Source organism: Cydia strobilella, chromosome 12 (assembly GCF_947568885.1).
Source record: "Cydia strobilella chromosome 12, ilCydStro3.1, whole genome shotgun sequence".
NCBI classification, from domain to species: domain Eukaryota; kingdom Metazoa; phylum Arthropoda; class Insecta; order Lepidoptera; family Tortricidae; genus Cydia; species Cydia strobilella.
In genome coordinates this window covers 5877206-5897811 of record NC_086052.1, presented here as the reverse complement: position 1 = coordinate 5897811, position 20606 = coordinate 5877206, and the positions used below count along the sequence as shown (strand labels likewise).

The window sequence follows — 20606 nt, the reverse complement described above, 5'->3', positions numbered from 1 at the left end:
ACTATCCATACTAATATTATAAATGCGAAAGTCTGTCTGTCTGTGTGTTCCCTCTTCACGCTTAAACCGCTGAACCGATTTAGATGAAATTTGGCATAGAGATAGGTTGAGTCCCTGAGAAGGACATAGGATAGTTTTTATCCCGAAAATCATCCCTAAAGAAAGTAAAAAGCGGGGTGGAATTGAGAAGTGCCTGCTAATTTGTGTGCAGAATGTGCTCAAATTTAGATTGCAATGAGAACTTTTCCAGGCGCTATACTTACTTTAGCTGCTGTTACTAAGTCCACGCAGACGAAGTCGCGGGCAAAAGCTAGTCTAACTATATTGCTACCTTGGTCTAGCTATTCAGTCGACAGATACGTTTGTATCATCTTACAAAGATATATTTAAATAAAACACAAACAATAAGTCGCAATAAATATAATATTATATCAATTATTATTAATATTTCAATAATTATAATAGTATTTAGGTTAATATGGATAAGGCTACAATCATATTGTTTAAAAGTTGCAGTCCTCACAAATGTACCGGAATGTTTACACTAAGCCTTTCTTTGGACTGGTTTATATGGTTAAGGCTGATTTACAATAGTCTATTAACGGAATCCATTGTCTTGTAATGGTCATCATCAGTGTTAGAGGCCCTAGGGGGACATGTTTCAATCTAATGCATATAAAAGGTATATTTAATTTTCTTTATTTTTTATAAGAAAAGAAGATATCTATAAGATACAAAAAGCCCATGTCTACTGTAAATGAGTTTCTTTTTTAAAACTGTCAAAGTGACGTCACCATGTAACGTCACTATTGCTTAGAAGCCGTTTCGATGTATGGAAAACAAGGGCATTGCGATTCTGTAGGTGCAATTTTGCGTTTATGTATATTGTTGCTATACAATATTTATTTGAATAAAATGTAAGGAATCGAATGGTTACATAATTCTTTTCCTATTTGGAAGTAAAAAAAAATTGGAAACTAACGTCTTGTTATTTTTTGAAATTATTCCGATATATTTTTTAAGTTTCCAATTTATTGTGATAAATTGCACATTTACTATCTATTTAACTAGATTTCGTTATAAAATTCAACATGTGTCAACACCCCTATAGATCATCTTTAAGAACTCGTTACCAGTTCTTCAATTTTATTGGTCTCCCTTGAGACATTTAAACGACCACGGCTACTAATATTATTTTTAATGTATGTAGGTACTTAGTTAGGGTACATTTACACAAAACAATATTAAACTTATAGAATAGGTACTTGCTAATATTAATGGCAGTTATTATATTTGTGGACCGTGTATTATTCACTCTTATAAGATTTATTTATAGTATAAATAAAACTGTTGAAACAATGTTTGATAATAAGCATTCCAATGGTTTTATTTAAGTAGACATCTTATAGGAAGAATCAGTTGGTATTAAAAAAATAACTTGCGGAAGGAAGGACTCAATAAAATGGGGTGATTTTGGAAAATGATGGGGCTACTTTGATCGACTCGTATAAAGACGTCATTTTGCGTTTTGAGTTGGATACAATCTGGAAAACGGTAAAAAATCAGCGTAAACAACCAACAAAACGGGAATTACGATATAAAAAAATTACGTCATTTACCGACGCCCAAAAGTATTGTGTCTTAAAAAGTTAACAAAATGGAATGGTTTCAGTACATGGTTTAATTAAATATAACAGCGATATGAACACTCCGATACCATATAACAAAGTTAACGTGAGCGCGACACACATGAACAATAGAAAATAAGTTTGATTAAAATTATTGCATTATCTACAGATTGATACACTCATGAGGGCTGCGACCTAGGGCTATGGCACACGGACGACTGCGACTCACTGAATGCGACCAAATAATCGCATCAAATCCGTTTGAACAACGACTAGACTCCAAACGAATTCGCAACAACTATTTAGTCATGGCAACCTTGAGATCTAAACACGCTAAGATTTTTACATCCCTACAAGATGACGCTACGCTGGCCATTTCAAGCTTTTTCTGTAGGTACCCTAAGCCCTATCTTTTATTGCATTATATTTATGTATAAAATCTTGGCACCTCAGTAAATAAGGATAGGCAATTGACGTATTGCAGATGGCGTTGAATCTGTAAGTCCTATAATGACTTATGGTTCAAAATAAAAAGAAGATCTTATTTTTATGTGCAACTAGCATATTTTTGTGACAAGCAACACGCGCATATAAAACGTGCTTAAGTCCTCGTAAAATCGTAACGTAATTGAAGTTACTTCAAGCCATCAAAAACACTATGCACAAGGACTGAGGACTTCAGCAATTTCGATATGCGTTGATCGTTATTTAGCCTAAATTTGCCCCCATTCACCCCGTATTACCTCTAAGATCTTTTTTTAAATAAATTACTTTATCATTAAACTTACAAATACGCTTTTCAGCTTAGCGCGCTATAGTTCTCCGGTATATCCATTTAGTAGGTAATAATTTTCTAGTTTGGAGTTTTCCACTTAGATGCCATTGTCCGTCATTCATGGCTAGTCGTCGGTGCGCGGCCATCGGCCAATAATGAGTACGAGTAGGTATTAATGAAGCCCGTAGACAAGCAAGGTTTATCGCACAATATCTACCCATTTCACTCTTATACATTCCAATAAGTACTTATATAGGATGTAATGGGTATTTTATATTGCGGAAAAAACTAATTTCTCGTCGGGGCCTTAGTCGCTTCAGGTAAAGGTTCGCCTTTGTTAATTTTACAGTCTTTGGGCAGCTTAGTGGATAAATAATGTCACTCGACAGTAGACACAATAAATCCTTAAATGTGAATATGCACAGAAATCACAGAATACATAACATACGTTCATGTTAAGAAGTTTCACTGCCTCACATAGCCGAAGTTTAACAGAAAATTACCTGGATGTTTATGTGAATTCCGAATGCACGAAAGCAAAATCGGCAGGAGATCACACAGCTCTCAAAATTATGAAACCGGTGCTAGCTAGGCTCTTTACATTATCCATCCACTCAGCGGGCCGTTCACTTAAAACATCGAAGGATCCTATAATAGTGTCCTTGTGTTTGGTTGTGCGCATTACGTGTGGTCGGTTTGTGCGTGCTTGCGGTGCGCGCGCCGCTGCCGCGCGCGCTGCGCGGGAGCCCCGGGCGGCGCGGCGGCGGCTGCGGCCGACGCGCCGGGGCCGGATACCGCTGAAACAATTCATGAAGGTGGGTAAGTGGTAAGACATTGCAAAACAACATGTGGGCTTGGAAAGCCAATAATTGGAATGATGATTTCATTCATACCGTAAAACCATCCAACTATATAGTCCAAACGGTCCTAACTAATGGTCCAACTCGAATACCTTTAGCACCCTACCCATTTCACTATCTCACTTTTCTCTTTCTCATCTCTCTGTCATTTCACTTACTTACTTTATTTTTAGCGACCTTCACCAAGGAGGAGTTTTGGCTGAAGGGTGTCAAGTTCCAGCGGTTCCACGGCCGGCTCCCTGACACAGTGGTGTTGCGAAATGCATTCGCAGTCATAATGTGTGTTTTTAGTTTTCAAGATATATTTCATAATATGTATGCTAGTTTTAAGGTATTTATCTATGGGCCAATAGTTGCCTGAAAATAAAGATATTTCATTTCATTTATCCCAGTATGTCAGAGAAAAAAATATTTTTATAAAAGGAAGAAAAAACTCAGGCAACACCAGAAAGAAAATTGGTATTGATAGGTAATGTAGGTACTTAATTAAATTGTGATTTATCTTGTATAGATTAAGTTTTTATTTTTATATAATACTTTAAGCTATATGTATCACCTAGTATTAGCACAATGTCAAAACTTCAGCGTAGGAAGATGTTAATTAAAAATTGGAATTGTCTCAACTGACTCCACAAGACAGGCCTAGCCTAGTGTGGAGATCATAGGTTAATAAAACAATGTATATTTTTTTTGGTAAATAAACTGTTTTTATTTTATTTTATTTTATTTATTTAAGTAATTAAGCGTTGAATTCGTAGATCATAGTTATACTACTGGACTATAGTTACGTGGTTTTACGGTAGGTAGTAATTACTAATTACATTAAGGTCAGTCGTAACCGTAACTGTAAAGAAAGGGTTAGAGACCCTTCTCTTTCTTTCTAAGAAAAATTTGGTCACGACGGAAGAACGTCCAATCCATACGACCGTATCGTACTAGACTAACTTTATTCAGTTTAAAAGTCTGCTGCCGAATGTAACCCCAACATTTCAAAGTCACCCCGGTTAACAGTTTTTTTTAGTAATACTTGCAATTCACATGCACAACGAAACAGTAAATCAATTAAATTGCCATGCTAACAAAAACAATGTTAAGTTAAAAAGATGGTTAGAGAAACAAAACAAAAATCCTCACCAAGTACTTGTGGCATCATTTTTGTAACAACGATTTTCAACTCTGGATATCTATTGCTAGAGTCCAATTTCGGTAAACAGGGTTTCCTATCGTTCGTGCGTATCGGAATTAAACGGTGCTTGTCTGAAATATAACCAAAATAAAAACAACAAATAAACAAAATAAAAATCCTAGAGATTTTCCAAAAATAGAGTAATAAAACATCGCATTTTTATTTACTTGTTCTCATTTATAAAAAGTAATGCGTTTGAACTTACCAATTAGACTTTAATTAAAATGAATAAATAATATTGTGACGTTACCGGCCAGCCCACCTGACGAGCAGGTAAAAGCGGTCAGGCTTGATCTAATAAAAGGCCGGACACCTCATTGAAGAGATGATTGTTATCCAAGCAGCCTTAGGAAGTTAGGAGTAATATAAGACCTTACAGTCTGGGCTAACAAAAGTGTAAATATTATTTTTATTTGCTGTGCGATTGTGCTACTAATATTACCAAAATAGTAAAGTGTTGATAGATTAAAAAGTTTACTGTATAAAGTTCTAAATAAACAATAAATAGGTATTAGTGTTTAACAACGAAGTTTCTTTCCAACTATAGGTATATATACACTCATGGACAAATTTAGAGGCACGCATTGCGAATCACCTATTCGCACGTGTATCGAACAACGTTTTACAGTACATATGGCTTTAAACTTGCGACATATGCACAAAAAGTGCACTTAGCACATTAAGTAGCACCAGATGTACTGTAAAATTCATTATAGTTGATTATTCGTTTCGAATATATTTTTGAATACTAAATATTCGATTTTATGGATATTTTGTACGACAGACGATTGTAAAGCCTAGTGTTTCTTGGAGAATTAATGTTATCATTGACTGTATCGAATAGTAGAATAAAATAGCGAGTGTTTATTTTTATTTGTTTTTAGCCGGTTCGATTCCTGGGTGAACCAAGCGAATTTCAAAAAATCTTTGAATGCAGTTTTGTTTCTTTTTTCAAATAAAAGAAAATTTTGCTGAAATGAGGTAACTTAAGGTTTAAAGGCACTTTCCCTCCAGGGCCCATTTATTCTTTCCACAGTGTATTTACCTGGAGGTTCGTCCGTTGTGTTGCAGGCGGCGTCTCCGTTGACGGCCTGCTTCTTCTTCTCGTACCCATTCCGAGGCCGTGTGTGTTCTGCAACCATCGCTATTCTATGCGGTTAATATGCCTACACTTGTGGAGTTGAGAGTAAAAATATTGGAAATGCAAAATATTTTGTGAAAATCAGCATTTACTAAATAAAACAAAATTTTGTTGCATTTGTTTAATGACAATGATGAGACATCAATGAGATAATATACCCAGAGGAAACCGAATGCTGCCCAATATTTGTTACCGTAATAAGTATGTGCCTAAATGCTCCAAAATTCGAAATTTAATTTAAATATTAAAAGAACAGTAGAGTACATCGCAATCAGAATGAAACACGTACGTAGAGATAGATGTAGGTATAAGATTCAATTGCTGTGCCCTTCTTACAGGGTCTATATTCCATGTAAATGTATTGGCAATAATAGTACATTATGATACAAGTGTGCTAAGTTGGTCATTACACACGAGGCGATATTGTGCGCGTGAGCTGTAAGTGAGCGCGCAATAAGAAAGCCAATGTGTGTAATGACCAATGCACACGCGTTTCATACGACGTTTTTCAACACACTTGCGAGAAAAAAAAAGAAACTCATATTAATCAAATTTTAATAGTTAAAACAGTTAGTATTGTGTGTTGCATCTGTCATACTGCCGGCCGCCCCTCACCCCGGCCGCGGGCGGCGCGGCGGGCGGGCCGGCCGGGCCGCGCGCCGCGCAGGCGGTCGGGCGCGCCGGTGCCCGCCAGTCTGACCAATTAAAGAAGGCTCCCTTTCCATGCATATTATTAGCAATCAGTTACCTTCTTGACTCAGTCGGATAATATAATGAAAAAGCACGAGTGGAATAATACACTGAAAGAGCACGCGTGTTTAATAGCTAGGATTATGAGCCAAAAATCGGTGGAATAAAAACGTCGTTTTAAGCAAGTGTGTTGAAAAGATATTTGAAGTTTGAAATTAGAAAAACATTGAGATTGGACAGAGCACCTAAGGGCCTACCTACCTAAAATTGATTTCGTTATCTGCCTCTATCACTCTTGCTTATTCGAGCGATAGGGCATCTGAATATGACGCCTTGAAGTAGTCGTCATGTATGGGTTTATTTACAAATGATTAATAAAAATAATGTCAAACAAAACAGCCAGATAACGAAATTTCAATTCTCGCAATAGCTAATAGCTATATCCTCAATACTCTGGCCTATTCTTTCTCGGTATTCGGTATAGCTCTCATCTCCTTCTAAAGACAGGTCTCTAAGTAATGGACAGTTTAATTTAACACTATATTGATGATAGGTAATACTTACGATTAGCGTACACAGTTGAACGATGTATTTGCTGGCCGGACAGCTCGGGCAAAGTCAGGGGGCGCCGCGAGTTGCGCTGCTGGCGTGCTATCATCGAATTGGCGTACTCTCTGAAACGTAAAATCTCTGTGAACACCTTGTACAATTTGACTCGAGCCATACGTCAGGATTTCCACTGGTTTTTATCAATTATCTGAAGTCGGGGGCAGAAGTTAGTTACCAATAATATGATTAAAAACGCGATACTTACTCTCTGCTCGGTTCCCTCCAGAAATCCGGCGCGTTCACAGGCGGGAAGTAGCTGTTATGGAAGCCATAGGTGCCGTCCAATCCCGACGCTCGGAGAGACGCATGCAGTGAATTCTTCATGCATTGCAGCTGTATAAAGTTCGGAAAGGTTAAGTGGGCTGTTAAGAGAGTGTACGTGGAGCAACTGGTCGGTCCAGGGTGCCAAGCCACAAAGTACACAATCGCACATCGTCAAACGCCAAATGAAAAAAAAAAACTGCAACTTTTGCTGACTGTCCTATTAAAAACGGCCAAGTGCGAGTCCGGCTCGCGCACAAAGGGATCCGTACCATTACGCAAATTAATTAATTAAATATTCATTTTATTGCCCCGCTTAAATATTCATTTTATTGTTTTTAGTATTTGTTGTTATAGCGACAACAGAAATACATCATCTGTGAAAATTTCAACTGTCTAGCTATCACGGTTCATGAGATACAGCCTGGTGACAGAGAGATAGACAGACGGACAGAGGAGTCTTAGTAATAGGGTCCCGTTTTTATTACCCTTTGGGTACGGAATCCTAAAATTATAGGTATCGGGGTGACAGATGAATAATAATAATAATATTATGATAATATAATATATGCTACGAAATGTCGCATGACTATTTCCATACATTATTTTAAGTTTCGATTGGCGTTTTCTATTAACGATTGTCATCTTAGCTAGGCCCCCAAGTATTGCTGAGGAAGCATTGCAGATCTGCGTGATCTCCAAGCCAATAACTATCAGGAAGATGCGCATAGGATCGGGACAAATGGCGTAGGTAGGTACCTACTTGGACGGACAAGTCGGACAACATCGTTTTCAAGCTCATAATCATAAAAAAGTGGCGTAAATAGGTACTTCTTTTCGGAGGCCCAGCGAGGGTGTCCTCTTTGAATCGCTGAGCAACAATAGTTATACCTACAAGATTTATAGAGAAAGAAAAATAACCTACATGCGATTAGGTAAGTACTCAATGTATGACTTCATCGACACTTTTTTGTGAGAAGTCATTTCGTTATAACCCCCCAGCATGGTTGTGACGTACGTGCTGCGCTCCGTCGAACAGTAGGTTAGTGACGGAGCCGCCCGTGTGTACCTCTCTCCGCTGGCGCTCGGCGTCGCCCCGCAGCCGGCGCACGAGACGCTCGGCGTCGCTGAGCCGCGCGCGCAGCTCCGCGCGCGATTCTGACGCCTCGCAAGCGCACGGGCCGAGGGAAAGCGACTTGAGTTTCCTGAAATATACATAAAGTCCGTCTAAGAGAGTACGTAGTACTATTAGTTATTCTGTGCCCACACGTAGCGCCTCCGAAGTCAACTGTCGCTTGACGCAACGTTGGCGCAACTGAACAGCGGCACCATATTATTTCATAAGACACTAGCGTAGCGTGTGTTCTCCCAAAGGTAATTTCACAATCAAAATCTCTAAGTCAATTTTTGGCATAGCGGCGCAAGCGACGTGCGGCGATGAAAACTGCCGGCCTAGGCCGCCAATGTTGCATGTTATTCCGTTGTCGGCCCGTTTTATTAAAGCGCCTACACAGTCATGATCATGATGTTTCGCAACCTAAATATCACGATAAAAAGACAATATTTCCGCACATGTCTGAGAAAATTGTGCAAACTTACTCAGTCTGAGCATCAATCAGCCTCTGCAACTGCAGTGCGCGTGCCTCGGCAGCTCGCGCCTCGCCCCGCGCTGCCGCCGCCTCGCGCTCGAGACGGGACACCTCGGCCTTTAGTTTTGCCTCCTACGACAGATTAAAAGATTGTGTTATAGCAAAGAGGATATAATAAGATAGAGCGGTACTGTCATAGTAAATTTTCTAACCACAGTAAATTCACTGCCATCGACACACTTTAAAACTAAAAATGAAGATTTATAAAAATACGTTAAAATGTATTTAAATATAGATAAATGATTTTTTTATTTGCATTAATTATTTTTATATAATTTTGACCCATGTTCTTGTTTGTTGATATGCGTTAAAATTATAAATAACAAACGAAACCGTCAACGCCCTTTATACGAGAGTAGGCCAAAACTAGTGGCGCCATCTGATCGAGAATCAAATTTTCGTGATTTTCGAGGCACGTTTTTTCCTTAGACTGTATCCATCTATTACGGAGTTATATCTATCTTTGGTTATAGCAACAATCTCCATTTATTCATTATGATGATAATTGGTTTGGTAGAGTAAACATTTAAAGGCAATAGGGGACCAGTGGGGCAGTGAGCTACACAGTGGTGTATGAGAAGTTTCGACCTTCTGTTACGAAAACACATAGTACCTTGACATAATTATTGAAAGTCATAATGTAATAATTGTCATATTATCATTAGCACTATTAGTTATTCTGTGTCATTAGTCTTTCTAATATCTATATATAATCTTTACTTTTATAGTAAGGTACAAAAAATGTTTACTGAAAATTGTTTAGATGTGAAAAATATCTCGGGATTCCATAGGGATTTAGTTAAAAATTATAAACGTGCGTGACAAGAAACGTTATATTATGATGCGTTAACGTAATTAATGTGCGTGTTATTTAAGCATTTTTTTTCACATGACTAAATTGTTTTTTTATTTTTATTTATAGAAAATAATGCAAAAAACACTGAACAAGGATTACCGCATTCTGACATTTACTTAAATAGCTAAATGTAAAAAATGATAAATAATGTGCGCTATACCTACAGGGTCCTTCACTGGAAAGGAAGTACTCGACCAGATTAAACAACTTAAAAATGAAAAAAGCCCAGGCCCAGATGGATTAAGCAATGAAGCTCTCAAACTAGGTGCACCACTTCTAACACCTTACCTGACAAAACTGTTCAACATGGTCCTAGACATGGAGATGGTACCGAAACAATGGTGCACATCCGACGTCACATTATTATTTAAGAAAGGTGACCCGCTGGATATAGGAAACTATAGACCTATAAGCTTATTAACAAGCATATATAAGCTTTTTGCTTCCCTGATACTAAAGAGAATTGCCCCGTTAATCGATGAAACCCAACCTAAAGAGCAAGCTGGGTTTCGTTCAGGATACAGTACCACTGACCACATACATACACTAGAGCAAGTGTTGGAAAAGTATAAAGAATTCAAAATGCCACTGTTTGTGGCCTTTGTGGACTACAATAAGGCCTTCGACAGCATAAGTCATACTTCCATCTGGGACGCCTTAAACCAATTCAAGATAAACCAAAAATATATAAACATTCTAAAATATATTTACAAACATGCTACAAGTAAAGTCAAGCTAGAAACTAGGGGCGAACCAATACACATAGAAAGAGGAGTGAGACAGGGCGACCCCCTATCGCCCAAGCTTTTTATTGCTGTTCTCGAGAGTATATTCCGTAAGGTAGACTGGTCAAAAAAAGGCATAAGAATAAACAACCGCTATATGAGCCATTTGAGATTCGCAGATGACATTGCCATACTAGCTGAGACTGCTAAGGACCTAGAGTCAATGTTGAAATCTTTGGACCAAGAAAGCTCGAAGGTTGGACTGGAAATGAACACCAGTAAAACTAAAATAATGACAAATAACCACAAAAGGCCAATCAGTGTGGGAGACAAGAATATAGATTATGTCACCGACTACATATATTTAGGGAAACAAGTATCATTCAGCAAGGATAACAATGAAGAAGAAGTGATAAGAAGAACAAACATAGCATGGAGACGTTTCTGGTCACTAAAGGAGGTTCTGAAGGGCAACTACAGTCTACATATGAAGAAAATTGTCATGGACACCTGCCTCTTGCCATGCCTGCTTTACGGCTGCCAAACATGGACATACACGAAAACAATCCAACTTAGGATCATAAGAACCCAAAGAGCAATGGAGAGAAGTATCCTTAAAATAAGGAAGATACATAAAATTAACAGCAAAAAAATTAGGCAAAAGACCAGAGTAGTCGATGCTCTCACACAAGCTTTATCCCTAAAATGGCGCTGGGCTGGCCACATATCACGCTATACTGACAAGAGGTGGACCATAGAAACAACAAAATGGAGAGGACCACCAGGAGGGCGGCGCGCTGGCCGGCCGCAGCAGCGTTGGGCTGATGACCTATCCCAGGCTGTGGGAAAGCAATGGATGGCAATAGCTTCAAACAGAAGCAAATGGATTGAGTTGGAGGAGGCCTTCACCCAAAGAGGGGTTCACCACTAAGCAAATTAAGATAGATTCAACCTACGAATGTAACCTAAACTTAGTGTGAATAAACGGCTTTTTTATTTTTTTATTTATTTATTTATTTATACCTACAGGGTGGCTAAAAAAATAAGTGCATTCCCGTTGCCAGGGAGGTTTTGGGATTATACTGAGCAACTTTTACTATGGGTCCAACCACAAAATGTTTAAATAGAGAACTTATTTAAAGAGAACAAGATAAACAATTGCATGACATTTCTACTGCGATTACTGCATATGTTGTTATCACGGCAGGATTACCGCTTTCTGACATTTACTTGAAAGCTAAAAAGATGAAGATGTTTTCCCACCTCAGCGTTCTCGCCATTTTCAGCCGCAGTGGGCGGTGTTGCCTTCAGAGAAGATTCCTTGTTGAAGATCAATTGGAATTGAAGATCTGTGAACAAAAGAAAGTTTAATTTATTAAAATAAAACATAATTAGTTTTTTTTTTAATAAGTACGACAAAAAAAATATGACATTTAAAGTGAACAGTGAAAGACATCCTTAAATTCAGATACAAACGCATTTCGTCTGGTAATATAAATCGTTCGAAGAAACCTACCGAGGCTAATTGAGCAGGATAATTCAAAGACACGGATCGATATCGACTCAATATGTTAAATGTAAGGGGCTAATCAGCCATGACATGACACACGCCATACTGAACTTGGTTAGATTTTTCAGGATAGTGATATAGTTAAAGCGTTTTCATCTTTATGAACAGGTAGGTAGACAATATTTGGCTAGTACTAGCTGCTCTACTAATAATACAGCTACTAGCTGTTATTACCTTGGCTATAAAGTGCAAAGAAATATATCAAGCTTGTAACTTGTGAGTTAGTAGAAATTACAAAAAAATAATGTATACCGACACAACATAATATTCTACCTACTAGTAATTCTATAATATACCAACACGAGGTCATTTGTTTGTTCCTCGATTAGATTAAAATGACTCACTAGAGTCGCTAGTATTCTAAATGAAGTGTAACTAAAATAGTGTTTATTTGTAGGGTAAGCTATAGGACTTATAGGGTAAAATGATTCACTCCAGAACATTTTACTCGTATTAGGTCGTAGCAGTAGCTTACCTTCCAGAAAAAAAAGTGACAACAGTCATTGACATAGATCGAATGGATTCAAGATGACAGAGCAAGGCACTTTGAAAATATTTAAATATACCTCTACTAATGCCCTTGGCAGTTGCATCATGTACTGATATATCTTTTTTTTCTGAGATATATTCAGCGTTGACTTTCAATGGAACTGACGTAATCACAACAATAGATCACAAATAATTTAAGCAAGTTTGTTTCATTCGAAGTAATTGTTTAGACTTGAGCCCTATTTCATCGTTTTACTATGCAATGAAGTTATAATTATTTATGATTTTATTTCTTATATTTAATAATATACATAATACATAATCCTTGTATTAACAAATATGGTGTTAAGAACATTCTTAGAATGATTATAAAAGGACTAAGGACAATGGCAATGGCAGTGGTGGTGGTGGTTGGTGGCTCTTTACATTCTCTTGAATCACTTGCAATTATAATATTTTTCATTGTGTGATCCATTAAATCTTTGACACGATGTTCCTATTATGAAGCAACAATCACGATGTGAACTCTCATGTGACGAACTGATGATTCAGACCAATCTTCAATGAGATGAGTTTGTACCAACGAAGACACGATTAACTGGACATTTGTAGAGATTTCTTCGCTGCAATAAGATCTTCTAATCACTCGTATGTTCCTTTGTTTTCACGTCACGTGTTAGAAACAATGAAACAAAGTAATTATGGTGTTTATGTGTTACTTGTAATAGATATCATTCTCATCGCAATCTTTCTTAGCATGATAATTGATGTGTGATTTGTTAAGTGCGTGTTGTTGTTATCTATCTGCATTATGATTCAATGTAATCATGAATATGTAGCAATACACTACTCTGTCAACAGTAGGTATTTATGGTAAATTATTATACTCTTTTTATTTCACCTTACTGAATGCAACAGGAAATACAATCTTTACAATCTTCATCAGAAAGATCATATTAGAACAGCCAACATCCTAGATCGCTCCAGTCGAAGTCCTAGCGAAGCTACCCACCACAATAGACATTCAAATAATATACACACCCCTGTTCCTCTCCCTGAGTGCTTCAATCTCCGTATGGAGTCCACTAAGCATCAGCCTATGCTGTTCCTGAAGAAAGCGCACGCTGTGCTCCAAATGCGCGACCCTGGCGGCGGCATCGCCGGCCAATACGAAACCACTGCTGCTCGGCTCAGCTGGCGATTTCTTCACCTGAAGACAACATTCAATGCATTAAAAAACGGAATTGTGCAACTGGTGGAAGGAACTAATGAGGATGCATCGTGATGAACTACTTCGTTAAAGTTCTTTAATAAGAAAGAAAACGCGCTTAAATCGTATGGCGTTTTATCAAAAACGCTAATAAACTAAAATAAGCGATTATGGTAGCCAAAAAAGTTATTTAGATATGTAAAAAGAAGTTTTTTTTATATTTAAAAGTCTTGGGCTATTGACATATGTAGATGTACTATAACGAGTAACATAATAAAATTTCGCAAAAAGTTAGATTTTAATGCAAGTTTTATGACAAGATTGATATAATTTCTAAATCGCAACAACACTTTAAATGTTGCCGAGTTGTTGTTGTTGTTGCTTGAATGTTTTTGTTAATTATATTTGCTATTTAAGTTACTAGTTTAATTATGACCTAACCTAATGCATGAGTAATAAACCGCTACATGTAATTAATTACTTGTATTAAAAGTTCAATTATTCAAATGTTTGCCAAAAGGCGGTACAAACACTGAGGTCGTAAACGCGAAGTAGCATGAGTTAATTGCTTTGCATGTTGAATTATGTTTAATACGACATTGCAATAATATTTTCATGAATTTCTCTAGCTTACTTATTAACTTGAATAGACGAGCACCCGACTTTTGACCAGAAAATATAACGAAGAAGCTGATTATGGTGATTTTTTTTAAATACATACCCAATACCCAATGAGGTTTAACCACCATATCTCTGCTCTATTTTCTAATGAACACGAATCTAATTAATAATTAATATTGTCATAAATTGCTAGAACTTGAAAACCCTTGTCACAAATATATAATTTTGTATTTTATTGACTAGATTTCTAACACATAAACTGTTTACAAAGCACAAATATAAATACCGTCACAAAGAGCCATGATAAAAGATTATGAGTAAAAAGACAATGGAATTAATGATATGCTGACCAGTTAGCTTAGCTACATTTAATCGAAGGTTATACTGAGCAATATATGCAAAAAAATATTTAATGAACATTAATCGAGCTATTCTAATGTAATTGAAAGAGCGCATCTCTCGGAAAAGCTAGACAAAAACGTTTTTCCGATACCTAATGTCATCGTCCGGTGCTCCTTTGTGTTGCACCTCGACCTATTTAACATTTAACAGACGCTACCTTTGCACTTATATCACTTATTTTATCATTTTACATTTTCATATAAACATGTTCTTACTCGTGTGTATATATACAGTAGGTAACATATATGGTATATACATAGAGTAAGTACATGTAGATGTACCTCCTCTCCTACGTTCTTACAAACGTAATTAAGAATGTGTATGTAGTAGTGCTGAAATTTTTGAACCTTTTTTGTACATTATCATAAATATTTAAATAAAATTTGCCTCATATTTAATCATATTCATTAAAAACCGGACAAGTGAGTCGAACTCGCCCACCGAGGGTTCCGTACTTTTTAGTATTTGTTGTTATAGCGGCAACAGAAATACATTATCTGTGAAAATTTCAACTGTCTAGCTATCACGGTTCATGAGATACAGTCTGGTGACAGACAGACAGACGGACAGATATACGGATAGAGGAGTCTTAGTAATAGAGTCCTGATTATACCCTTTGGGTACGGAACCCTAAAAACTACTATAACAATGCGGCTTAAGTATCGCCTTAACAAAAACTGTCTAAACGCTAAATGTTCATATTATAAATAGTGCTAATATTTATTTTTCACGTGTAATTGCCGATTATACTTCTAAAATCCAGGTACTTACTTGCAGTTTAGTGAACGGCCCAGTCGGAACCAGGACTTTGGAAGCCATCGCTGCGGTATCGCGGTGTACCTTTGTTGTCTACCTCGGGGCACGGACGCGTATGTACTGAACCGACATTGGCGACTGCCTTGCACACTTTAAATCGCAATAAGCTAGTCCGACCGGCCTTGAACTGGGCTGAATATTTTCAGTTGTTATCCGGGTTTTTCGTTTCCAATGCCCGGGTTGCAAGGGGCGGGGTGCAACTTATCGATCGCGCCGCCGCACTCGGTGTAGACAACAACAAGGACGAAAAGAGAGATAGCGGAGCTTCTATATCTGTGGCGGAAGGACGATTATCCTTTGACACAGGTGAGTTGCCCGGGTGGTTCGGTCGCACTATCGCTGACTCACTGTCACTGCCGTGGCGGCCGTGGCGCGCTGCCAACTGTGCTGATGGCTCTGCGAGTCATCTTCGACGATAATAGCTTTTGGAAATTCTCACTTTATAAAACAAACTTAGGTAGGTAAACAATAATGTTTGCTCCAGACATATTGTTAAAAAAATAACCTACTACAACATGCCAATCGGTAAAGCTACGCCACCGCCGTAACGCCGCGAACAAAACGCAACTGTCACTGTCGCACTAATATGGAAGAGTGATAGAGAGACACAAAGGGATTCGATGTCGAAGCGCAAGCGACATCTTGGCTAGGCCAGGCCTCCTTCACTCGCTCAAAGCCACGCGCTATATGCCTACCGCTTGGCGTATCGTCGACGATATAATCGACAGAGGGCCGCCGAACGCCCGCCTGAGCGCTAGCACCGCACGTTTCCCGCGCTTACGCTTCGAAATGCCGAAACCACGTAATTATTGTGCAGTAGATGGGTGTAAAAGTCAAAAAACAAAAGAAAATTTGTCGTTTTTTTAGGGTTCCTTACCCAAAGGGTAAAAACGGCACCCTATTACCAAAGATAGATATAACTCCGTAATAGATGGATACAGTCTAAGGAAAAAACGTGCCTCGAAAATCAAGAAAATTTGATTCTCGTTCAGAGGGCGCTACTAGTTTTGGTCTACAGTCGTATACATGGCGTTGACGGTTTCGTTTGTTGTTATTTAACAATTTTAACGCATATCAGTGAAAGAACATGGGTCAAAATAATAAAAATAATTAATGCAAATAAAAAAGATCATTTATATATCTATATTTAAATACATTCTATCGTATTTTTATAAATCTTCATTTTTAGTTTTAAAGTGTGTCGACAGATGGCAGTGAATTTACTGGGGTTACAAAATTTACTATGACAGTACCGCTCTAGTATAAGTTACTCTATGCTATTACTAAGACTCCGCTGCCGCTGTCCGTCTGTCACCAGGCTGTATCTCATGAACCGTGATAGCTAGACAGTTGAAATTTTCACAGATGATGTATTTCTGTTGCCGCTATAACAACAAATACTAAAAAGTACGGAACCCTCGGTGGGCGAGTACGACTCGCACTTGGCCGGTTTTTTCATTTCCGAGAGACGAAGAAAGGTGAGTAGTATTTTAAATCTATCTTTATGAATTTTGTCACTATTTATTTCTTTGAACATAAGTAGATAAATCGTAAATTAAGGAGTTTTTTGAGTCAGGTATTATAAGTGTTGTTTTTAAATATTTGATTGACTAATATAAAATATGGTTGATTCGCAACATTCGTTTTATTACAATAATAACATAAGTAACAGTACAACCCTAGCGCATTCTTACGATGACGCGTTGGCACGTGGCTCGCACGGCGAGCAAGGCAGTCTCGACTCTTTGTGCGCATACTTATGGTACATTTCTTCTCGTCCTGAGCAGCAGGTATTATTATTAAGATTTTGTAGGCTATTATAGAGTAGGTATTTTCGCTTTTGTATGGGAATGATGTATCTGTTACGTAGTAACTATTTATTAATCTGTGGCTAGGCCGGCTGATTACTGAACGCTCGAAATGATACAATACAAGTACCTGCTTGTGCTTATCCAATCCATATTTACCTACATGTATCTATTAAAACAGTATGAGAGCAATATCATTAGAATAGGTATGTTTCATTGTTAACTGTCATGAGTCATAAGCTTACCTACCATATGAAACTTATACTTAACGGCTGGACGGACATTATTGGACTGATATGAATTTAGATTCAAACGAATAGGTAAGTTAGAACTGCATAACAATCAATCTACAATTCTACAGCTAAGGTGCCTATATCGGGTGAACTTTCAGCTTGGGCTGGTGGAGTGAGTTGAGCTATCAACTATAATTAAATTGGTAAATGTTTACTTATTATTTTTATCGCGTACAACAAAAACATTTACCACCCACTATACCACCTCTGACCTTTTCCCTGCCACAGTAAATTTAATTTAATATTTTACATCGAATGTAAAAGAAAATAGAAATATAGAGTTAATGGATGGTCCTCTTTACATTGGTAAATAGTACTTAAGTCAATATGTAGCGTAATAATACCTCAGACAAGTGAAACGTAAAATTTATGACCGCAGAGACTAGGACAAGCAATACCATTTACCTTATTGACCTATACTTTCATGAGTATACATTTAATTCATTGAAAGAGCCGTTACATTACGCAAGTTAATAATTATAAAAATATTATAGCTTTGCTATTATGTAAACTAATAACGTTCTAATAAGTAGTAAGGAAACCTACAATTGGCAGACTATCCGGACTACCAATATCAAATCATCTCCTGAGGATGTCCCATCAAAGACGAATCAATTATACTACTGATTGTAGGTTGCCTTTATATTTAATTGCGCATTTCGTTTTCTGATCTATTGACAATCACGTTATATATTCTAGCGATATAGAGCAACATTATAGGATCTGTTGTATTGTACGTAGGTCGATAAGGCCCACCTACTAGTCCTAGGCAAATATAATATATTTTGTATAGTCTAATTTTATCGTATTGTCTGACGGTTTTAAGTTAGGTCGAATAACTGTAAAAGTATCTAGAACCCACGGGGGCCACGGGTTAGATTATAAAACAAATTAATGCGCGTTGCGTCAAATGCAGGTAATCAGTACATCTGAAAAATACTGGCGTTATAGTCCGATTAGTCTGACAACAAATTGTGCAAAATTATTGAGGGCGCCACTTCCTACGCTCACACTGTCACATTTTTGACGTAAAACGCTTAGACATGGCAACAATTTAGTATGGAAATAGTTTAGTTCCATTTTATTTCATTTTTACTATTTAATGTCGCTCTAGTCTATACTTTCGCCTGCAAAACAATGATATTATTACTTATTACTGATAGTAGTTACCAGAGCCCGGAACTCTCGTAGCATTTTTGAGCTTTCATAGGGACTTCTCGTTTATCGACTTCCGATTATACATATGTATATCGATAAATATAGAATCAATATTTAAAATATGATTAGGTGTAGAAGTTAACAACATGCAGTCTTTTAATTTATAAGAAACAATAAGATATTATTATTTTAATTTATATTTATAATTTCCTAAGTCGGCACCCATCACCTATCCAAAGGTTATCTCGAAGAGATCGCTCATTCGCGATATGGCTGCATGTTGTTTACTTCTACTCGTAATCATATCTTACGTATTGCATTCTGTATTTATCGATATACATATGTATAATCGGAAGTCTATAAACGAGAAGTCCCTATTACAGCTCAAAAATGCTACGAGAATTCCGGGCTCTGGTAGTTACAGTTGGTCAGACAAATCTTGTCAGTAGAAAAAGGCGCGGAATTCAAATTTTCTATCGGATGATAACACTTCGCCCCTAAATTTTTTAAATTTGCCGCCTTTTTCTACTAACAAGATTTGCTTGACCAACTATATACTATAAGCAGTGTTGGCCGAACGTTAATTGCAATTAACCATTAACCAGTACAAATTGATCCGTAAACTGTAACCGTCCGTTACTGTTTACGGTTCAATTTGTACTGGTGAATGGTTAATTGCAATTGACGTTCGGCCAACACTGACTATAAGTAGGTACCTCACTATAAAGATGTCTTTAGTTTGACTTCTACTTATCGACCGTATCGATTCCGCTCATGTCAAATCGTTTCAGTCGCGTCACTCGCGTCCAATTGTTAAGGTATGTTTACTTAAAAATATATTATTAATCAGCAGTATCATCAGATCATCACCAATATAATCTTGTGGCGACCACTTACATGTGTGAAGCCACCTTTACAATAATAACCACGGCAACATTAAGCTGTCAAGTGTCAGGTAGAGATATAGAAGAAAAGGAGATTTGACGACACGTGCATGATAGATGGTTAAAACTAATAATGATTGTATATGTAACTATTAAACTTTGTATTCAACACAACTCGCGCTTTTAATGTTCCTGCCATCAACTCACAGCACTCCCACAATCTAATACATTTTTTTTACGATTCTCGATTAAATCTGCAAAGGCCATATAATAGATTCAATCTATTATATGAATCGTAAAAAAAATGTCTCTAATTTGCATTGTCACAACCCTATAATTTTATAACTTTTTGACATGTGTCACAGGCCATAAATGTAAAAAAAAAAAAAAAAAATTACATGTGTCAGCCTACCCTGCGAGTTTGAGAAGCACTATAATAAATAAATGTAAAAATAAAATAAAAAACCGCGTACCAATATTTATAACCTCAGATTAGAATCAAAGATAATAAGTACTCACCTGAATTACTTCATCTTCTCCTCCTCCGTAAGTTAAAATAGCGGTTCTGCTCCACTGCGGGAAAAGCCTTGATATAGGCTGCATAGCCATAGGCACAGACGACGTCGCCATACCGTCTAAAGGCCGGGCGGTGAATAACATGGTTCCGACACTGCGGTTAATCGATGATACAATTAATGATAATTGCACTATTACACTAGAACAAAATCTATATCGTTTAAAACTTGCACTGTTGTTAAGTGAATGTATTGTAACAATTCGTTTGGTAACCGATGTTTAGGATTTTAAGTAATTTACCATTAATTTGTTTATATTAAAGACACGTTTACTTTCTAAGTAAAGGAAAACATTTTAAAAGCGAGACTCATGGGTCTAAAAATCAAATTCTTTGATATCGGTTTGATATCAAGTTGCGCATTAGATACGATTTGTTGGTAAACAAATGCGTTGCTTAGC

General features: G+C 37.2%; 1 protein-coding gene across 8 annotated transcripts; it reads right to left on the bottom strand.

The window, feature by feature from the left end:
- Positions 1-405: 405 nt before the first annotated feature.
- On the bottom strand, positions 406-20398 carry LOC134745971 (coiled-coil domain-containing protein 74A-like). Of its 8 annotated transcripts, XR_010128211.1 has the most exons (11): positions 20151-20388; positions 13481-13649; positions 11644-11729; positions 8750-8871; positions 8169-8355; positions 7095-7222; positions 6845-6954; positions 5495-5593; positions 4398-4520; positions 2907-3200; positions 406-1544 (listed from the first exon to the last, which is right to left on the bottom strand). XR_010128211.1 is itself a non-coding variant. In XM_063680120.1 (10 exons), the coding sequence occupies exons 1-10, from the start codon at positions 20289-20291 to the stop codon at positions 3085-3087; spliced, it is 1269 nt and encodes a 422-aa protein (XP_063536190.1). In that variant the 5' UTR covers positions 20292-20393; the 3' UTR covers positions 406-3084. The 8 variants fall into 8 exon arrangements, 7 of the variants coding, with proteins under 7 accessions (XP_063536190.1, XP_063536189.1, XP_063536191.1 ...); XM_063680120.1 differs by having other exon boundaries at positions 406-3200; positions 5495-5581; positions 20151-20393; XM_063680119.1 differs by having other exon boundaries at positions 406-3200.
- Positions 20399-20606: the final 208 nt, after the last annotated feature.